This window comes from Haemaphysalis longicornis, unplaced genomic scaffold, assembly GCF_048455015.1.
Source record: "Haemaphysalis longicornis isolate Haplotype H1 unplaced genomic scaffold, Haemaphysalis longicornis Haplotype H1 scaffold_1, whole genome shotgun sequence".
NCBI lineage: Eukaryota > Metazoa > Arthropoda > Arachnida > Ixodida > Ixodidae > Haemaphysalis > Haemaphysalis longicornis.
Genome location: NW_027526203.1, coordinates 295,421,724 through 295,439,069, shown reverse-complemented (window position 1 = coordinate 295,439,069; position 17,346 = coordinate 295,421,724). Strand labels below are relative to the sequence as shown.

General features: G+C 47.5%; 1 protein-coding gene across 2 annotated transcripts in view; it reads right to left on the bottom strand.

Annotated features, from left to right (window-relative positions):
- The window catches only part of LOC144148386 (uncharacterized), a 105,329-nt gene that overhangs the window by 22,876 nt on the left and 65,107 nt on the right, over positions 1 to 17,346 (bottom strand). For both annotated transcript variants that reach the window (XM_077679929.1, XM_077679937.1), the window contains 4 exons: positions 16,062 to 17,159; positions 12,657 to 12,811; positions 9,029 to 9,140; positions 4,532 to 4,617 (listed from right to left, as the gene is read on the bottom strand). In XM_077679929.1, coding sequence (XP_077536055.1) covers positions 4,532 to 4,617; positions 9,029 to 9,140; positions 12,657 to 12,811; positions 16,062 to 17,159 — 1,451 coding nt within the window. The remainder of the gene's footprint in view (positions 1 to 4,531; positions 4,618 to 9,028; positions 9,141 to 12,656; positions 12,812 to 16,061; positions 17,160 to 17,346) is intronic.

The following is a 17,346-nucleotide window of genomic DNA, read 5'->3' as shown; positions in this document are numbered from 1 at the left end:
CCTACGGCACTTGTTCATTGCGGCTGTTTTATTTTCGTTTACAAATACGCTGCCTCCTTGGTAAAGCATAGGTGGCTCCGTTGCGCTTGCTCTATTCAAAAGGGAGAAGGGAGAGGCAGGGGAGGCGGGTAACAATATATGTAGTAGGCGCGCCGAAGCCGCTCTTTCTTGTCTTCAGAAGTTTTTGTAGACTCGCGTGGTGTAGTCGTTTTGTGAGCGGAACCGCTCATGTAAACAGTCGCGATGAATTTGTGTGATTCGCGTCATATAGACGTCATGGTTTGTGCAACCTAAATTGCCCGCACCATCTCGCTGTGCGCATTCAAGGGATAATTTTGTTGATGTACGTGTGGCCATCTGGTTTTATTAGGCTCCCATTTTGAAACATCTGGCTCAGATACGCTAGGCTATGTTCTTGTGCAGTGCCGTTTCCCAGTGAACATACCGCACCACCTTGCAGCCGCAGCAAGGAAATGCCTCCCTAAGGAAGGCACATATATAAACACACACACTTTTACTTTTACGCCACAGATCTCGAAAATGGTCCCTCTTCCTAACTAATGTGTTCTAAATGCATATCGGAGTGATAAGACGCGTAAGCTTGAGGGCCAGGTCTAAGCCATGTTTTGACCTTGCAAATGGTGCCCATAATTAACCAATCTACTCAAGACGCGCATCTAACTGGTGAGGCGTATACGCTTCAGGTCCAAATCATTTTTTGAGCAGCGTGCGACTTTGGTGGTGAGCGTGTGCTAGTAGCAAACACACCAGGACGTTCGTTTCCAATGTCTCGAAGTATAGAATGCCTCGCACTTCGAAGAAATGAGGCGCTTCGGAAGATTTAATTATCGAACATGAAATATACATGAAACCCTAGCCACATATGAGTCCCTTAAAATCGTTTGCGTTGTCAAGCTACCGGTGTCAATAGTGCATCATTTATTTGGACAAAGGCGAGCAGAATGATTAAAACGTGGCCGCGCTTTTGAGCTGGCACGGTGAGCGAACGTCATGAAAGTAAAAAATAAAATAAAAGATGACAGAACTACGCGTCCAAAAGGCACTTTTCTTTCTCTTCGCTGCGCCGCCTCTCTGCCCCACCGCCCCCCCCCCCCCACCCCGGGAGCGAGCGGGAAAGCAAAAAATTAGCAGTGGCATAGCTAGACTATGCCAGGATATACGTAGCGTGAGCTAAGGTTCAGCTGGTTATTCTTAGGTTTCCTGGTTGTCTAGGATTAGCTCATAATCATGCTTACTGCTGCTAAAACTATTTCTAATCCAATCCAATACAACCCAATTTAATCCAATCCAATCCAATCCAGTCGTGGCAGCGGTGGCTCCGGCACGCTATCTGTGTGCCGTGAGATGGCACTGCTCCTCGCGCATGCACAGCACAGCACTCCAGGAGCCACGCGAAACTGCTGAGTCAACCTCGACCAGTGTAGCTCACGCTACAAAACAAAATGTAAGACAACCACCGGCACAAGGCACCGAATATGCACTTTTTCTTGCTGGTCGCGACTAACGGATGCTAATTGCAGTTGCCGTCACCTCCTTTTCCTAGCACCTTGCTAGCACCCCTTGCACGAAGGCTGGGGGAGAGAGAGAAGACGCGGTGCCAGCCATGCGCCGTGAAACTTCTAAGTTCGTGCTGCAAGGGCGCACGAAGCGTGAGGTATAATCCTGCAGTGCCACCCCTTCCTCTCGCAATGAAACATCCCAAGCGTGAAAGCAACACCACGCCGATAAAAAAGCCATTTTAGTGATTGCACGCTAAAACAGTGCATTTTACTGTGATAGGACGCATTTGCAACTACATTAAAAACTCACCGCAATTGTCTTAACCCTTCTTAATAACCCACTCTTTAGAGCAGCAAGTGCACATTCTGCAGTCTTTGCACTTGTTTTAATTAGTAGAGACTCTTTTGAATATGTGTAATTGTGAGTGCAAATTGAGTACAAATACTCGTGAGTACAGATTGAGCATGAGTACGAGTGAGTACAGATTAGTTGAGTACGAGTGAGTACGAGTAAAAGGGAGTACAGATGAGTATGAGTACAAGTGAGTACGAGTACAATTAAAAATGAATTCGCAATGATTGCGTACGAGGGATTTTGAGTAGATCTGAGACAGTTGAGTCTGTGTTTGGGTGCGTACAGCATGAAGGGAAAAAATGTGATTGCGTTTGAGTAAGTTCTTTCTGTTTTGCTGACCTATGGTGTGACTTAACGACCAGTATAGCCTCGCGCGCACGCATCGCGGTAAAAAGAAATAGGAGCGACCCCTCCATGTGTGCGGATCACGACGAAGCAGTTGAAGCTTTGAACCTGCGTGCACGGGACATCCATCCATTGCCCATCACCGACTCCCGCGCGCAAGAACGTCGGCTATACGCACAGCTACTGTTCGGACACGTGCCTGCGTCCGCTGTAAGCATTAAAATTTCATGCGTCAGGGCGAGGTGGTCCGATAACGCGACTTGAACAAATGCGTGCTGCCCATGATTGGAAGGGAGAATTCGTTTCATTATTTATTACCATGCAAAGAACTGCTTCCTGGTATGTGGGAATTGAGGAAGAAATGTTTCCAGAAAACCACCGAGCCCCGCTACTTATTTCTGATTTTTAAGTTCCTCACAAGCAACGCCCTCTAGGACCAGTTGTTTGATTTTGTGACTGGTGAAAAGGTAAGCTCGTAATTTTGCATTTTTTTTTACGTGGACACGCAAAGAACACGCGAACAATCTCTATAGACGTTCACTTTTTTCTCCCGCAGGAATTTGCGTGGTGGCATCGTAACTTCGCAGTTGATAGGTTGCGTTGAAAAACGGGCGCAGCCATCGGCGCGTCACGGTGAGGAAGATGACCGCACCTGACTCTAGCCGCCCTTTCTGCTAGTGCTCGCTGCCAGGAGGCGAGAGCCAATTTGTTGACGTGCAGTCTGAGCCCGGGCGTGCACAAATAAAGTGTCGATCCTTTTTCTGTGCTGAAAAGCCTTACAAACGAGAACAACAACAGCAACAACAACAACCACAACCTAATTGGACGCCATTGTCGTACGGGCCGCCTAGCCGTCTCGGATACACAGTCCCGAGCCGCAACTCGTTTTCTTTTAATATGGCGGGACACAAATAACAATACACCATTGCTCTCGATACATGAATGACCGGAGAAGGTGTGCGCAGTGTTTGATTAGGTAATTGAGGAAAGGTAATTTTACATTTGTAGTAAGGTGTAATTAGCTTTAGGGAAAAATTTATGCGTTACTGATTGTTTCATTAAATAAGTAATAATGTAATGCCTGAATATCGCTACTTCCTCACAAATACGTCATGCAGTATTTAAATATGTTAAAAATTGTTGGTATTTCATTCATAATTAATTATTGTTATTAGGTGGGCCATTGACATCACTTGTTTACGACTTTCATTTTTCTCTGTTGCACTGTAATTTGCAGATGTCCATGGCGTCATGTCTTTTCATATTCAGAGCTCGCGCTTGCCAAGTTGACGTTGTGTCAGTCCACTTGTTTACTTCCCATCACTAGTTTTTTTTCAAAAACCCCTAAGTTTATAAGTGACCTCAGAGATGTTTGCAGATTGGAGTGCAACAGATAGAATAAAATAAGTCGTAAACAAGTTGCACCAATACTGTCGCAGTACCATGTGTAGTAAAGGGTGAAAAAAGCCATTGGCATGTCTGCCCGGGCAGAAGGAGGTCGCTTGTTTTTTGTTACGTTTTTGCTGAAAGTTTTTTTTTTGTTGTTAATTCTGTTACTTTTGTTATTACTTTTTTGTTATTTTTTGTTACCTTTTTGCTGAATAAAAGTGCATTGAATTGAATTGAATTGAATTGTTCGCGTGTGCTACCTCTACTCCCGTCCCTAATTTATACCCCGCATGAGAGCCACCCCTTTCTTCCTTGATACATTTTATTAACTCATTTATTTCTTCGACCAAGACGTTGACACCACAGCTGCGCACCGTCTAGCTTCAAAATATATTTTTTTTTTTCGTGACCGCGACAAGGACACGGAAGATTTTGCGGAAGGGCACTAGGCTGCAGAAAAGGTGCCTTTAATTTCCCGCACTGTCATCCGGATTGCTAATTCTGGGCGCACGAAAAAAGAAACGCGCAGGATTTCATCATCGCAGTCCGCATGAATATTATGGTTTTCTCTGGGGGGCCGCTATTATTGTTTTACTTCCAACCTTGACAGAGAGAGAGAGAGAGGGAGAGAGACCGCGCGTGTGACGTTTCATGCTTCCTTTCCTTCCCTCTCCGGAGCCGTCTTCTCTAAAGCTATACTGTCGCGGGGAATCGGGTGGCCGTTTCCTCCGCGAAGCCAACGAAGGAGCTGTCACAGTGATGGCGCGTGCATCCCCTCCCACGTGACAGCTGTTTTGTCGCCACTGGAGCGGCGCGGCGCCCCACGTGCAACAGCCAACGCAGCCGCCGCTGAGCGGGGCTGAGGGGCGCCGACACATTCCTCGCGCGTTCCCGGCATGCCCGGTAAGAAGAGTGCGCATACCGACTGCAGTAGCTGCTCGGAGAGTTGTTGAATGCGCGCCAAGCCGTCTGCATCGAGCTGCATCAAAGACGTCCTCCGCCGGTCGCCTGAAATAGACGCACAACAGTTCGTCCCCTTGTCGAGGATGGGAGACGCGCCTCTCCATCCCACCTCCCCACGCGCGTGCCTCGCTCGCGAGCCGCTCTCCCGTGGACGGCTCCCGCGCTTGCGCAACCGTCGCTTCAGGTCTCGTCACGTACGAAACATCCTTTACAAAATAATTGTCAAGATAATTAAGCAACACTCAATGTTACGATATACTGAGTACATACTCTGAAACTGCACAACATCATGTAGAATGAAGGCGGTAGAGGCCCATCCAATCCTAACCATATTCAGATGTGACGGACGACCCTACGTCTTTCATTTTGCACGCCATCACTGAGAAGGTGAGCTTATGTCTGTTTTTTTTTTCAATGGGCCGTTTGGCAAAGAAAAATAGTAAGAGAGCGTGCACTTACACGTTTATGCCTATCTTTAATATGGAGCAAAACTGGTTTGACATTGACGTTTCTAATTTATTTATTCGCAGCTTACTCTGCGGCACCAAAGCGCTGTAGTACTGGAGGCAGTGCGACAACACACAAATGTCAAAAAATATCACTCATACAGCCAACTGGTTGATCAAGACATCCCTAACTACGGAGGGGTACATAGCAAGATAAAACTGAAAAGAACAACGCCATTACGATTCCCTAACTAGCCGAGCGAAGGTCTCGGTGCTGGCTGTGGCAGTAATCCATCCCACTCCGTTATAGTCACTGAGAAAGAGTAAAATTTTTAAAAACGATAGTTTTTCTCCGTTTTATTCGAAAGATATGGTGTTTTGTAGTGCCCCCAGAGCTTGTCCGGCAGAAAACGATGCTTTATTCACTAAGAATTTAAACAATTTAAGTCAAAATTTTGATTATCCCGCTAAATCATGCTTTGTGACTGACGTCTGCATGATATATCCAGAGCAGGTGTTTAAGCGAAGGTTAGTGCGCTGTTTAGTCTGCAGCGAACTGCGAGACGCCTTGTCCTCCTAGATGGCGCCACCGCAACGCTGAGGACCGCTGTCCGCCCTCGCCTTGTTTCTAACCGTATTTGCACCGGGCTTGTTTTTGCTACGGTTGGTAGTAATCGTTTCGTGAAACATTGGGTATGCTCGACAAACAGGGTCACATAAGACAATGTCGCTTACGCCAATCGGCCAGTGTTGTGTGAAACGACCCCAAAGCGCCAGACTGCTGTGCAGCTATAACAAGCATAGTGCGTGCAGTACTAACAGCAGTACGCACTGGTGCTTCAATGTCTACGTGTACTTCCGTAACTTCTCGTAACCGCTTTTTTTTAGCAGTGAAAGAGCGTTGCGTAAGTTCCGATTGAATAATTTAAGTACTGTCACTGCTTTTTTTAATTCTTAATCTTCTAATCTTAATTTTTTTGTGTCCGCAGCTAAAAATACCAAGAAATTTCCAAGCACGCGCACGTGAGCGCGGGCCTTGCGGCGACCGCCTGGCAATTAGCAAAACCAAGAAAATGCCTAGCGGTTGTGTGTGCGTGCCTCGAGACAACGAATGCCCAACGTCCTCTGCGTGCGTTTTTCAAGCCGAGCATGCCCATTTAGGGAGATTGGCCAAGATTGCGGTGACTGCCCGGCAGTTAAGAAAACCAAGAAAATGCCGAGCGCTCACCCACTAAGGGAAATTGGCAAAGATTGGCAAAAAAAAAAAAAAAACCCTCCAGCGTTCGCCGTAATCATGGCAACACACGCTCGAAACGAGAAAGACTCCAGCGTTCGCCGTAATCGGAGCAACAATTGCTCGGAACGAGGAAGGCACGTCCCAAGGTGATGTCCAATGATTATCACTTCCAAAAAATGAAGAAAGCTCACACTTATAGCAACAATGTTGGAGTGAAGGTCGCTGCGGCAGCGAAGAAGCGAATCGGCAGCAATCGTGGACTTAAGCCTTCCTGATGGTCGGGATGCTTGCGTATGGCTTCGCTACGTTCAAGTCTTACGTGCTAATGTGAGCTTCCTTCATTTTTTTTAAGTGGTAATGTCCATGAATCTAGCAGAAAGAGGAAACCCAACCCGCGGCTGCTAAAAATACATGATAATTTAGAATAACGCTTCACAACAAATTTGCTGTCTTAACGGGTGAGTGAAGATAACGTATCCTGAAAGACAACCGAATTACTATATCACCGCATGGTCAGCAGTTGATGTTCGAGGAGTCGAATATAGAAAATAAACTAGTAAGACATCTCAGAAAACAAAATAACTATTGGGATACGCAGGAATATCACAGTGTCAAGAACGAAATAGCAAACATAATTGGCGGAGCCGTCGAAATCAACAGAAGTAAGCTTAGTGATGTTCGTAGCTACCACGTGACAAGTATGGAAAAAAAAAAAACGTCAGAAAAAAGAGGAAGCTTTGAGGAAACGATTAATAATCTCCCTATTAACGAAGGTAGAATGTATGCACTCATAGATGAAAGAAGTAACAACCCGCACAACATGCATGAGCAAGATGGTGAAAACAGCGGAAATGTTTTATGCCGAGTTGTACGCTAGCAACTCCAGGTCAGGGAACATGAATGGAAGATATAACCTCGTGTGTGTAGTAAAAATAGTAACAGGGGCTTGAGGGGATGAAGAGAGCAAAAGCTGCAGGAGATGACGGAATAACCGTGTAAAACCTAAAGGGTGGAGGAGGCATTTTACTGGAAAGGGTTGAAAACATATTCTCAGGATTCCTCGGAACTGTGAAGGTACCCCTAGCCTGAAAAAATGCAAACACAGTTCTAATTCCCAAAAAAAGGGATATCAAAGACATTAAAAATTACAGCCCATCATCCTGTTCTCTGTTCTGCACAAGTTGGTTGCCGAAGTAATGGTTAACCACATCAACGACACTCTAGATTTACAACAACCGAGATAACAGGCTGGGTTTAGAAAAAGGCTACTCAATTGATAACACTGATGTCGACAATCAGGAAATAGGGCACTCAGCGGAGTATAATAAACGCCTTTACATGGAATGCTGTGAACTGTGTTTAAACCTACCGCGGAAAAATCACCTGCTTTTGATTAGTAGCACCGCAACGACAAAGAATACGGATAACTGGTGTGCGTGCAGAATGCGGTGGGTAGGGGTTTTTGTGAACTTGTTGCCCCTCTCTGTACGCAGATCTTGAGCACATCGTTTTCTACTGCCCAGCCGCCCAGAAGTCACCTCATTACATTATACCTCCCCCTCCCAACTGGCGGGTGTGGTTGGCGTCGGCGGCCCTCGTTGACCAGCTAGCCATGGTTCTTCCGGCGGAAGAACACCAATAGGTCTTAGTCTGACCGGAAATAAATTCTGTCTGTCTGTCCCTCTTTCTCTCTCTCTCTCTCTGGTCGAACAACCCACTCACTGAGGTGGACGCGCGCTTTTGGGTTTGTTTTCTCGAGCGCCAGTAGGCGTCGAAGTGCGGATTTCCCTCATGGCATTTATGAATTACGAAAAAGCATTTGACTCTGTTGATACCGCTGCAGTAATGTAGAAGGACCAGGAAATAGATGAAACCTACGTACGACTCTTGCGAGACAAGGAATGACAAGGGATGCACGAACACGATAACCTCTCACAAGAAGAGTAAAAAGTTACTGATCAGGAAGGGGCTGAGATAAGGAGACACTATGTCTCCAAAATTGTCTACACCCTCTCTGTAGGAGTATTCAGAAAGCTTGAATGGGAGTATTCAGGGATACGAGTGAGTGGAGGGTACTTGAGCCACCTGAGATTTGCCGACTACATTATCTTGTTTCGTGAACCTGGAAATCGCACGCAAGAAATGTTTGAGAAACTCTACTCAGAAAGCGACGTAGTAGGACTTAAAACAAATACGAAGAAATCGGAAGTTATATGAACAGGAGAACAGAAAGCCTTGAAGAGGCTATGAATATAAGTATCTTAAACAAATTGCCAAGGATGGTTTAACAGCAAGAAATAAATACGGCATAGGATTGGTATGCGCTGGAGGGCATTCGGCAAGCATACGGAGTAAGGAACAGTAAGCTTCCTCTGTCACTGAAAAGAAAGGTATACAACCAATGGGTACTACTATGATGACTTATGAGACATAAACTGAGTTCCTTACTAAGGTCAGCCCAATGAGCAATGAAAGGAAGAAGGATGATAGGACAGGAGTAACGCTTAGGAATGGGAAACGAGCGTCCTATCAGAGAGCAAACTCGGGTGCACGGAAGACATATGATACCTGAAGTGGACTTGGGGTGGGCGTGTGATGCGATGAAAAGACAGCCGGTGCACCCCCAGAGTAACTGAGTGGCTGCAGAGCGACGGGACTAGATGTAGGGGCAGACGATTAACTCAGTCGAGGCGTAAAATAAGAGTTATCTGGGGAAAGGATATAGGGTATCGCAGGCAAGGAACTTACAAGGAGTGAATAACAGGCTTGTTACCTTCCGTTTCCCCACTCTGAAGATCTGTGTTCGCCGACTGCAGTTCCTTCACTTTCTCTACGATGTCCCAAATTAACGCTGCCTGCTCCTCGCTGTGAGAACGGATGGTTTCCTGCAAATAAAAACAAAAAGAGCGAACACATGCAAATAAGTTCTCGCAAGTTTTTGCAAATTTGCAAATAAGAGCAAATAAATAAGCGTGTGCGTGTGTGTGGGTGCATACGTGTGCGTGTGTGCGTGTGTGTGCGCGTGTGTGCGTGCGTGCGTGCGTGCGTGCGTGCGTGTGTGTGTGTGTGTGTGTGTGTGTGGGTGTGTGTGTGTGTGTGTGTGTGTGTGTGTGTGTGTGTGTGTGAAAGAAATAACGCAAATACGCTACACACAGGGTACTATTCACGCGGTATTCGTTAATCGTTACAGGGACCCTGCACCACTGTTTTAATTTTTTTTCGAAATCCTAAATGCTTGCAGAAAGTAGTCAACCAACACATCCGGTACTTAGATTAGGGGGTCCTCAGTGGCTAAGGCATTGCGCTGCTGAGCACGAGGACGCGGGTTCGAATTCCGGCCGCGGCGGCCGCTTTTCTGATGGAGGCGAAAAGCAAAAGCGCCTAGTGTACGAGATTTCGGCGCACGTTAAAGATCTCCAAGGGGTGAAAATTAATCAGCAGCCCTCCACTACGGCGCGCCTCATCGCCTGCGTTGCGTCGGCGCTGTATACCGTACAATAAATCAATCAATCAATCAATCAATCAATCAATCAATCAATCAATCAATCAATCAATCAATCAATCAATCAATCAATCAATCAATCAATCAATCAATCAATCAATCAATCAATCAATCAATCAATCAGATTAGGGGGTCGCAAAGTACGTCAACCAAAAATTGCTGCTCTATGCCCATCAGATAACTTAGAAACTTTCTCAAAAGCTTTCTCTCTCTTTCCCGGTCTTGGCGAGCGCTGGAAATGCGTCAATACAGCGGTGTAGTGGCTATTGACCTGCTTCCCTCAGTTGCAGCAATGAACGCATTCGATATTCACCCAAAAAAGAAAGGCACGAAAGCAAAGCAGAAACGGAAGGTGTATCAGCTGCGACTAGCAAATCACGCAGTGCCGCTCCGTGCTGGCGATAACTATAGCTTTCGCAGTGCTTTCAGAAGCGAAGTAAAGAGTGAAAGCGTTTATCGGACGCGTTGCAGAGTACCGTGAATTCGTAACATACTGCACTCACACGCGTTTTGTGCTTCGCCTCGATCAGGAGCAGCCCAAGCTATAGAGACCAAAGCAGCATTCGCAGCAGCTTTGACCTGGACCGTTGCGCCACTGCAGTTGGTCACATTCCACGTTGACACACAGTTATAACACTTTACTCGAAAACTACATAAACAGCCGAAAATAACTACCAGGGCGTGCACGATTTTCGTAAAACCCGCTAGATACGGCGCTGTTAATTTCACGTTGCAAGAACGCTCCTGTTCAGGTTACGTGTCTGTGCATTGACCGGTCTGAAACCATTGGTTAGTGCTATAGTCAGCTACCGAGGCTCCTGAGAACTTCGATTAAGCTGCCGTCGAAAAGCGTGGCGGTCGGTAACGGGAGCTGAAAAACTTTTTCGCAATGCGGATGAAATTCCTGGCGTGCTGTCGCAGGCGGGACCAAATGGGCGGGCCATACTAAACCACAATAGTTTTCCAATTACGACTGAGCGCAGTTTGGAACTGGCCCGCCAGGCACCGGTGACGTAAACGAGCCAACCGCCCGCCGACACCCTTGCGTCTGCGTTTTCTTCTTCCGCGTAGCTGCAGAATGCCTTGCCGCGATCTCCATGTGCTGCTAGACGAATGAACGCCTTCGAACGGGCCAGGAGCCCCGAGCATCTTTGGCACCGGCGCTTTCGGCTTGCACACGCGAGCTGCTCTTCCATTCGGGCCCCGCTGCTTCTTTGCGCGAGCTTGGAAGCAGTTCAAGGAAACGTCCCGGGACAGCGCAGCTGTCCAAACCGCGCGTCTCACGACCGGTTCGGTGCCAGCCACCCAAGCATTTTTAATTGCGAAAGCCATTCTTAGGGACGATTAGCGACTGTGCAGGCCGATATTTCTGCATCTTTCACTTCACACGAGGAGGGTTGGGGCTCGCCGAAGAGCGCGGGCTCGTCCCACAATGCGCCACATGCTATCGGAGTGCCAGGGACTCGCGGCGGAGAGGAGTATTCATCTGCGGGTGGTCAAGACCCTTCAGGAGTCTTGATGAGGTGTCGTTTTTTTTTTTAAACTGTCATGTCCCTGTGTACTTTTGCAAGTACAAAGGGATTGACAACATAATGTAGATGCCCCCACCCCCTTTACCAGCTTTTCTCAGCCCTGAATAGTCCTCGAGTCACCTTGCTTCAGATAAAGAGCAATCATCCTTTCCTCTGCCTAGCTCCTCTCATCTACTGGCTGCGATCTTGCTTTGTCGCTGCGCGCGCATTCTAGGTGGCCCATGATGCTTTGGAAGTTGAATTCAGCGACTTTAAAGTCGCTGCTGCGTCAGGATGATGGAAGCACTAAAATGGCGGCGGCGAACGAGACACGCTACGACAGAATTCAGCCCCCCGTACCCCTACAGCGTGCACGGTCAGTATAACGCGGCACCAGCAGGCATAAGACGTCCCCTGGCACCAATAACACGGGAGCGTCGTGCTGTTGCATCACCCGCTCAACGCGCCGCTCGCTTCAAAATGTTCGCGTAGCGTTGCGCCGTCGTTTCCAAAACAGCACAGAAGAAGGAGGGGATGCTCTCCGTACCAATGGTTATGTATGTTGGTTGTTAGGTGTTATAATTGCACTCGTAATTTGTATTTGCAATGCTTGTGACGATTTTCCTAGAAAAATATCTCATAGCGCTCACCCAAAGTAACCCTGCCTGCTCTTTAATATGTCGAGCTTACCGCAATAAAGATATCAGTCAACAATTTCAGTATGTCATGGGGCTCCTATCGAGTTTCGCCATTACATCTCTCTTAGGGAGTGAGATAATGAGCGTTGATTTTTTTTGTTTTTGTTAAATTGAATGAGCTCCCTATCTCAGTTACCCACATAGCTTACGACATCGATCTCAATTGCGCACAGCTAACACCAGTCTTTCCCGGGCGGTGTGTCCTGTATGCAACCAAGCAAGAGAACGCTGGCGCTGAATATTTCTTAATCCGTCTCGTTTCTGGACCTCGTCTAAAGCGCTGTCGTTCGCAATTCCAAGTTACGTACCAGCCAGCCCAAGTTTCAACTTCCTCGAAATTCAAGGCATTAACAGTTTTTTCCTCTATAAATTCGTTTATATTAAGTGCTTTTCCTTCTTGTAAGTCGATGCAACGATGCTTCAGTGAACGGAATGCAACCTTAAATTTGCCATCTTTGAATTAGTTCTACCAGTTTATTAGTTAGGTTCATTGATATCTAGACAAAATTGATACAGCGTTCGAAGACACACTGCTTCGGTCATAAATACATACATACACACGCATATATTAAAGAAACGGACGCCCTGGGTGTACTCGTAAGTTGGCTCTTACATATTTTTATTTCAGTGAAAGATGTGCGACGTGTTCCATCCAACCAGGCCATTCACTCATTGAATGCGTTTACTTGCCTGCAGTGTCCTGCGCTCCTCTTGGAGGCGAAAGTTACACCTCTCCAGGTCCTCGAGACGGTAGCGGAAGTCTGCCACCGCCTTCATGGAGGCGAGGGAACTTCTCTGTGCTCCTGCTGGCCGGTGTGCGTTCCACAAGCTTTCTCGGTAGCGCTCTGCATTCGCAGGGAAAACATTTTTGCGGGCAAGTGTGACATCTGTTTATTTAGCAGGCAAGTGGCGTTTTTCTACGTCATGTGGACACGTGAATAGTTCCCGTGTGAGGGAGCATGGGGAGGCGGTGTCCGCCGAACTGCGAGGGGAACTACGACACCGAATGGGAGAATTGGGTGTTCACGTACCCTGTTGACCCTGAGCAACAGTGTTATGTGCTGTGAGGTGATTTTGACGTAGGTGCGCTAAGATTCCCTGTGTAGGTTAATCGTTGCATTTGGTTTCTTGTTTCTGTTAGAACGGCTACAGCTACCCGGTGTAGTTGTGCTATATTTGGGGCTAATTATGCCACAGAACGACTACAAACCAAGTAGAAATGTGGTACACTTTTAGTGGTGCTGCCGGAATGGGCAATGTTGGCTCATATATTTTGTGCTTTAGTCTTGGTCCCTAATCTAATAGGGTTAAGTATAAACGGGGAACGTTTGAGCCCTTTGAGGTTTGCGGACGACATAGTCTTGCGGAGTGAGACTGCAGAACACATTGTAAACAATGCTTGAGAAACTACAATCAGAAAACACTGCCGTGGGGCTAAAAATACATATGAATAAATCTAAATTAATGAGAAATAAGCATGCCAAAAACGTCCCCTTCAGCTTCGGAAACGAAACGCTAGGAGTAAAAGAATATAATTACCTCGGACAGATGGTTAGTGCTGACCCCAAACCGGAATCCGGCGCGGAATAAGTATGGGTTGGGGAGCCCTCGGCAAGTACTCCCAAATATTGAAAAGTAAGCTACCTCTGTCACTCAGTGCATACTGCCGGTGATGACATACGGAGCTTAAACTTGGCGCTTTACTAAACAACTAGAAACCAAACTTAGGTCGGCTCAACGGGCCATGGAACGAATAAGGTTATGAATAACACTCAGGGATAGGAAACGATCTTTCTGGCTCGGAGAACACGCTAGAGTAGACGATATCATAGGTCAAATAAATAAAAACAAATGGACTTGGGCTGGCCATGTAGTGAGACCCGACAACCGCTGGACATTTAGGGTAACAGAGTGGAAACCAAAAGATGGGTCTAGAAGAAGGGGAAAGCCAATAACTCGATGGAGGGACGAAATAACGAAATTTGGGGGCAAGGAATGGACTCTTGCAGCGCAGGACAGGGGCGGTTGGAGGTCAATGGGGGAGGCCTTTGTCCTGCAGTGGATTTCAATAGGCTGACGATGACAATGGCTCATCTCATAAATTCGCTCTAATATGATAAATCTTTCATTTTCACTATCGCGAAAGCAGGAAAGATGATAGTGTGCACCTATCGTTGCTTGCTTGGAGGGATCTATTGTGTCCGTATTATCCCGCACATGTCTCCGGACTCTGCTTTAAACGGAAAACCTTGAAATTACATAGAAATTGAGATACCACCAGGTGATTCATTGGCTATGCAGTCTTTGCTGATCGCCAACATAAAGATGAACAAAGACTGCATTTTTACGCGCTGAACGCTGGACAAAAGTAAAAATATCTCGCAGGAGTCCCAATTATTAAAATAAATTTTCGTCGGTTGCACTCGGCCTCTCTGGCGGGAAAAGCTGGGCCCTGACGCATGCGCTCAGCTTCTTGGGCGAGAACTCGTGGGTCCTGCCTAGCCTGAAACATGCGCTAGCCCTCGAATGACGTCAACCCCCTTCCCCTTTCGAGAGCAGATGCAAACCTAATCATTACCAGAACACCAGGGGCGGGGGGGGGGGGGGTCCCATTGTTCCCCGGCACCTTACACATCTATCAATGCTTGTTTTATGTTTTTTTTGCTCGAATACTGAGCTCTATGTTGCACGTCTGTTAGCTTGACTCACGCCCTAGGCGTCTTGTGCAAGAACTGCTGGGTCCTGCCTAGGTTTTTTGTTTAAGACACAAAATTTTCCTACCAACAGAGGCTAACGATTTCGCTGTAAAACAGAATTACCTTTTCACACAACCAGCCCAATTTGGTGTCAATATGAAGTTGTGGTGTCCTGGCTTCCAATTTTAAAATCGTTGCTGCCGCTTATACAAGAGTAAGCGACTGATTGTGGGGTTGTAGAGCTAAAGCTATCCTACGCCATGTCTCACAAGGTCACTCATCGTGTCGCAATGACCTTGAGCCACCAGAACGCAAGTTTGGCAGGTGTGACGTCACGCCACACAATCCGCTGCGGAGAGACATCGCAGTTGCGCGCGCTAGGATCCTCGGATCTGCAGCACCAAGTGACTACGCGAGGTTACAATGGCTGCTTCGCCGGCGCTTGGTCGCTCAGTCACTCCATGGATGGCGAGCAGCCGCCGGAGCGCAAGTGTAGCAGGTGTAACCTAACTTCCATGAAACGCTGTGTGCATCGTCTTTGCAAATCCAAGCCAAATAGACCTTTCGCTTGTGATAGCTAGTATTACAAGTGATGAACCTGGCCCATTTTTTGTCGGTTTTATTTCTTAAACATGCGGTGCGGCCATCAGATGCGTCTATACGGTAATTTAATAAGCTGGTTATAAGACACAAATAAAAAGAACGGAAAATTTTGCACTTTAATTACTAATGTTTCCGCGCCATTGGACCATGAAGAGTTAAGCCTAAATCACTCCAGCCTTGCTGTACTAATGAGTCCAATGAAGAAAAAAAGTTGATTTCCGAGCTTCGTTAAAACAGCATATTGATTTTCGATTTCGTTTTAAATTTATAACTGAACGGGATTAACTGAATAGTTGCCCAGTTACAAAAGACTACGAACTCTAGCAGCGCTTCTATAACGTATACGTTTCTTCTAATGGTATAAGAACATCCTATTGCACGAGGAATCGCAAATGTGGCACGGTTCAACACCATCTATCTATAGTCACCAAGTTTGATCTTCGTTCTGCAGTTGCGCAATGGTTTTCAGTCGAGCATGTGGGCCTCGGTAATGGCCCCAGTCCTATCGGCACAGGTAACGGGGCTTCCTCGATTTACCAGCTCTGAATAGTACGAGGGCAGTCCGGGGATTCCTCTAGGACCGGAGTACCATTGCAAAACATCTGAAAAACGAGTATCGAATTACGTCTCGGGCAGTCCGCGGACAGTCCGGAACTGATAATCGAAGACGCCCGCCCCATGACTGACATGATATATTTTTTCAAGATACAAAAGGCGAACTTTAAACGTGGCTCGGTACGTTAAACGGAAATTTGTTTTTTTTGTAAATTAGAGCAGTCATGTGAATTTTGCTTACCAATTTCTTCCCGATGTCTGGCGGCCATAAGCTCAAGACGTTCATCCAGCCGCTCCAGATTCGCCTCCAAGCGCGCGCACACATTTTCCTTTGCTCTTAACTGCTCCAAAAGGAGCATATTCTCTTCCAAGAGGTTGTAGTAACTGTCCTCAGTAGGCTTCGCGTCAGTCGGATCTTGGCATGGCTGTGCTTTGAATTCATTACAAACATCCCCGGAGCCACTGTCAATCAGCCAGGTGACTTCGGGGTGTGCAAAGCCTGTTTCAGCCGAGCCAACGCTTACTGTTCGGGGTCTCGAAACGGTGCAGTCTCCTTTGCCGCCTGAGCTGCACAGATCGGGCTCAGAGTTGGCTCGAGAGCGCGACACTTCTTTTTTCTCCTCGGGTACCATAAGGGTGTCCGGCTTCATGGACGGCAAAGAACTTGTTGAAGCACGGGAGTGCAGCGCGTTGTTTGGCTCGGCGATGCTCGACTCGGACCTGGACAAACCACGGATGTTCCCAGGTATCGCCTTCTCTCCGTTGCGACATGTCGTCTGCAGGCTGGCATCCAGCAGGGCTATGGTAGAGAACTCCGGAACAACCCCTTTTTTCGTCTCCCACTCGTAAAGCTTCTTCGTGAATGCGTTAGAGATTCCTTCGAAACGGAATTCGCCAGCGGAAGTCCGCACGAGCACTTCGTTGCTACTGGCGGGGGCGTTCAGGAGCGCCTGGCGAAGCCTGTGCAAGCGCACCGAACGTTCCTGGAACTTGTGCGTCTCTCGAGACAGCCGCTCCTTTTCACGTTCCATTTTCTGCAGCTCCCGATTCACCCACGTCAGGTCCTTCTTCTTATCAGTGCGAGGTGGCTTAGCTTTGGCTCGCGCAACCTTGGTGGCGGCAGTGCGATGCGGTGCCGAAAATTTGCGAACGGGTCTGGGGCTCCTCCCGGATTTGGCAGCTTTCATTCTTTCCCATTCCAGTATCTTCTGATTGAAGTCATCGCTAAGGTTACGCTGGAGCTCTTGAACTAGGGTCGTCATTGGCGCAGTGGCTGAATGGCACAACGGAGCAGCGTTACTCGGCGGAGCCTCGCTGACATCGTCACAGGCTCGTGCACCTGTTTGGCGTGGGCGAAAGAACAGTCATTTCATTACACTCTGGAGGAACCGCTTTTCTGATGGAGGCGAAAAGCAAAAACGCCCGTGTGTACGAGATTTCGGCGCCCGATAAAGATCCCCAGGTGGTCAAAATTAATCCGGAGCCCTCCACTACGGCGCGCCTCATCGCCTGCGTTGCGTCGGCGC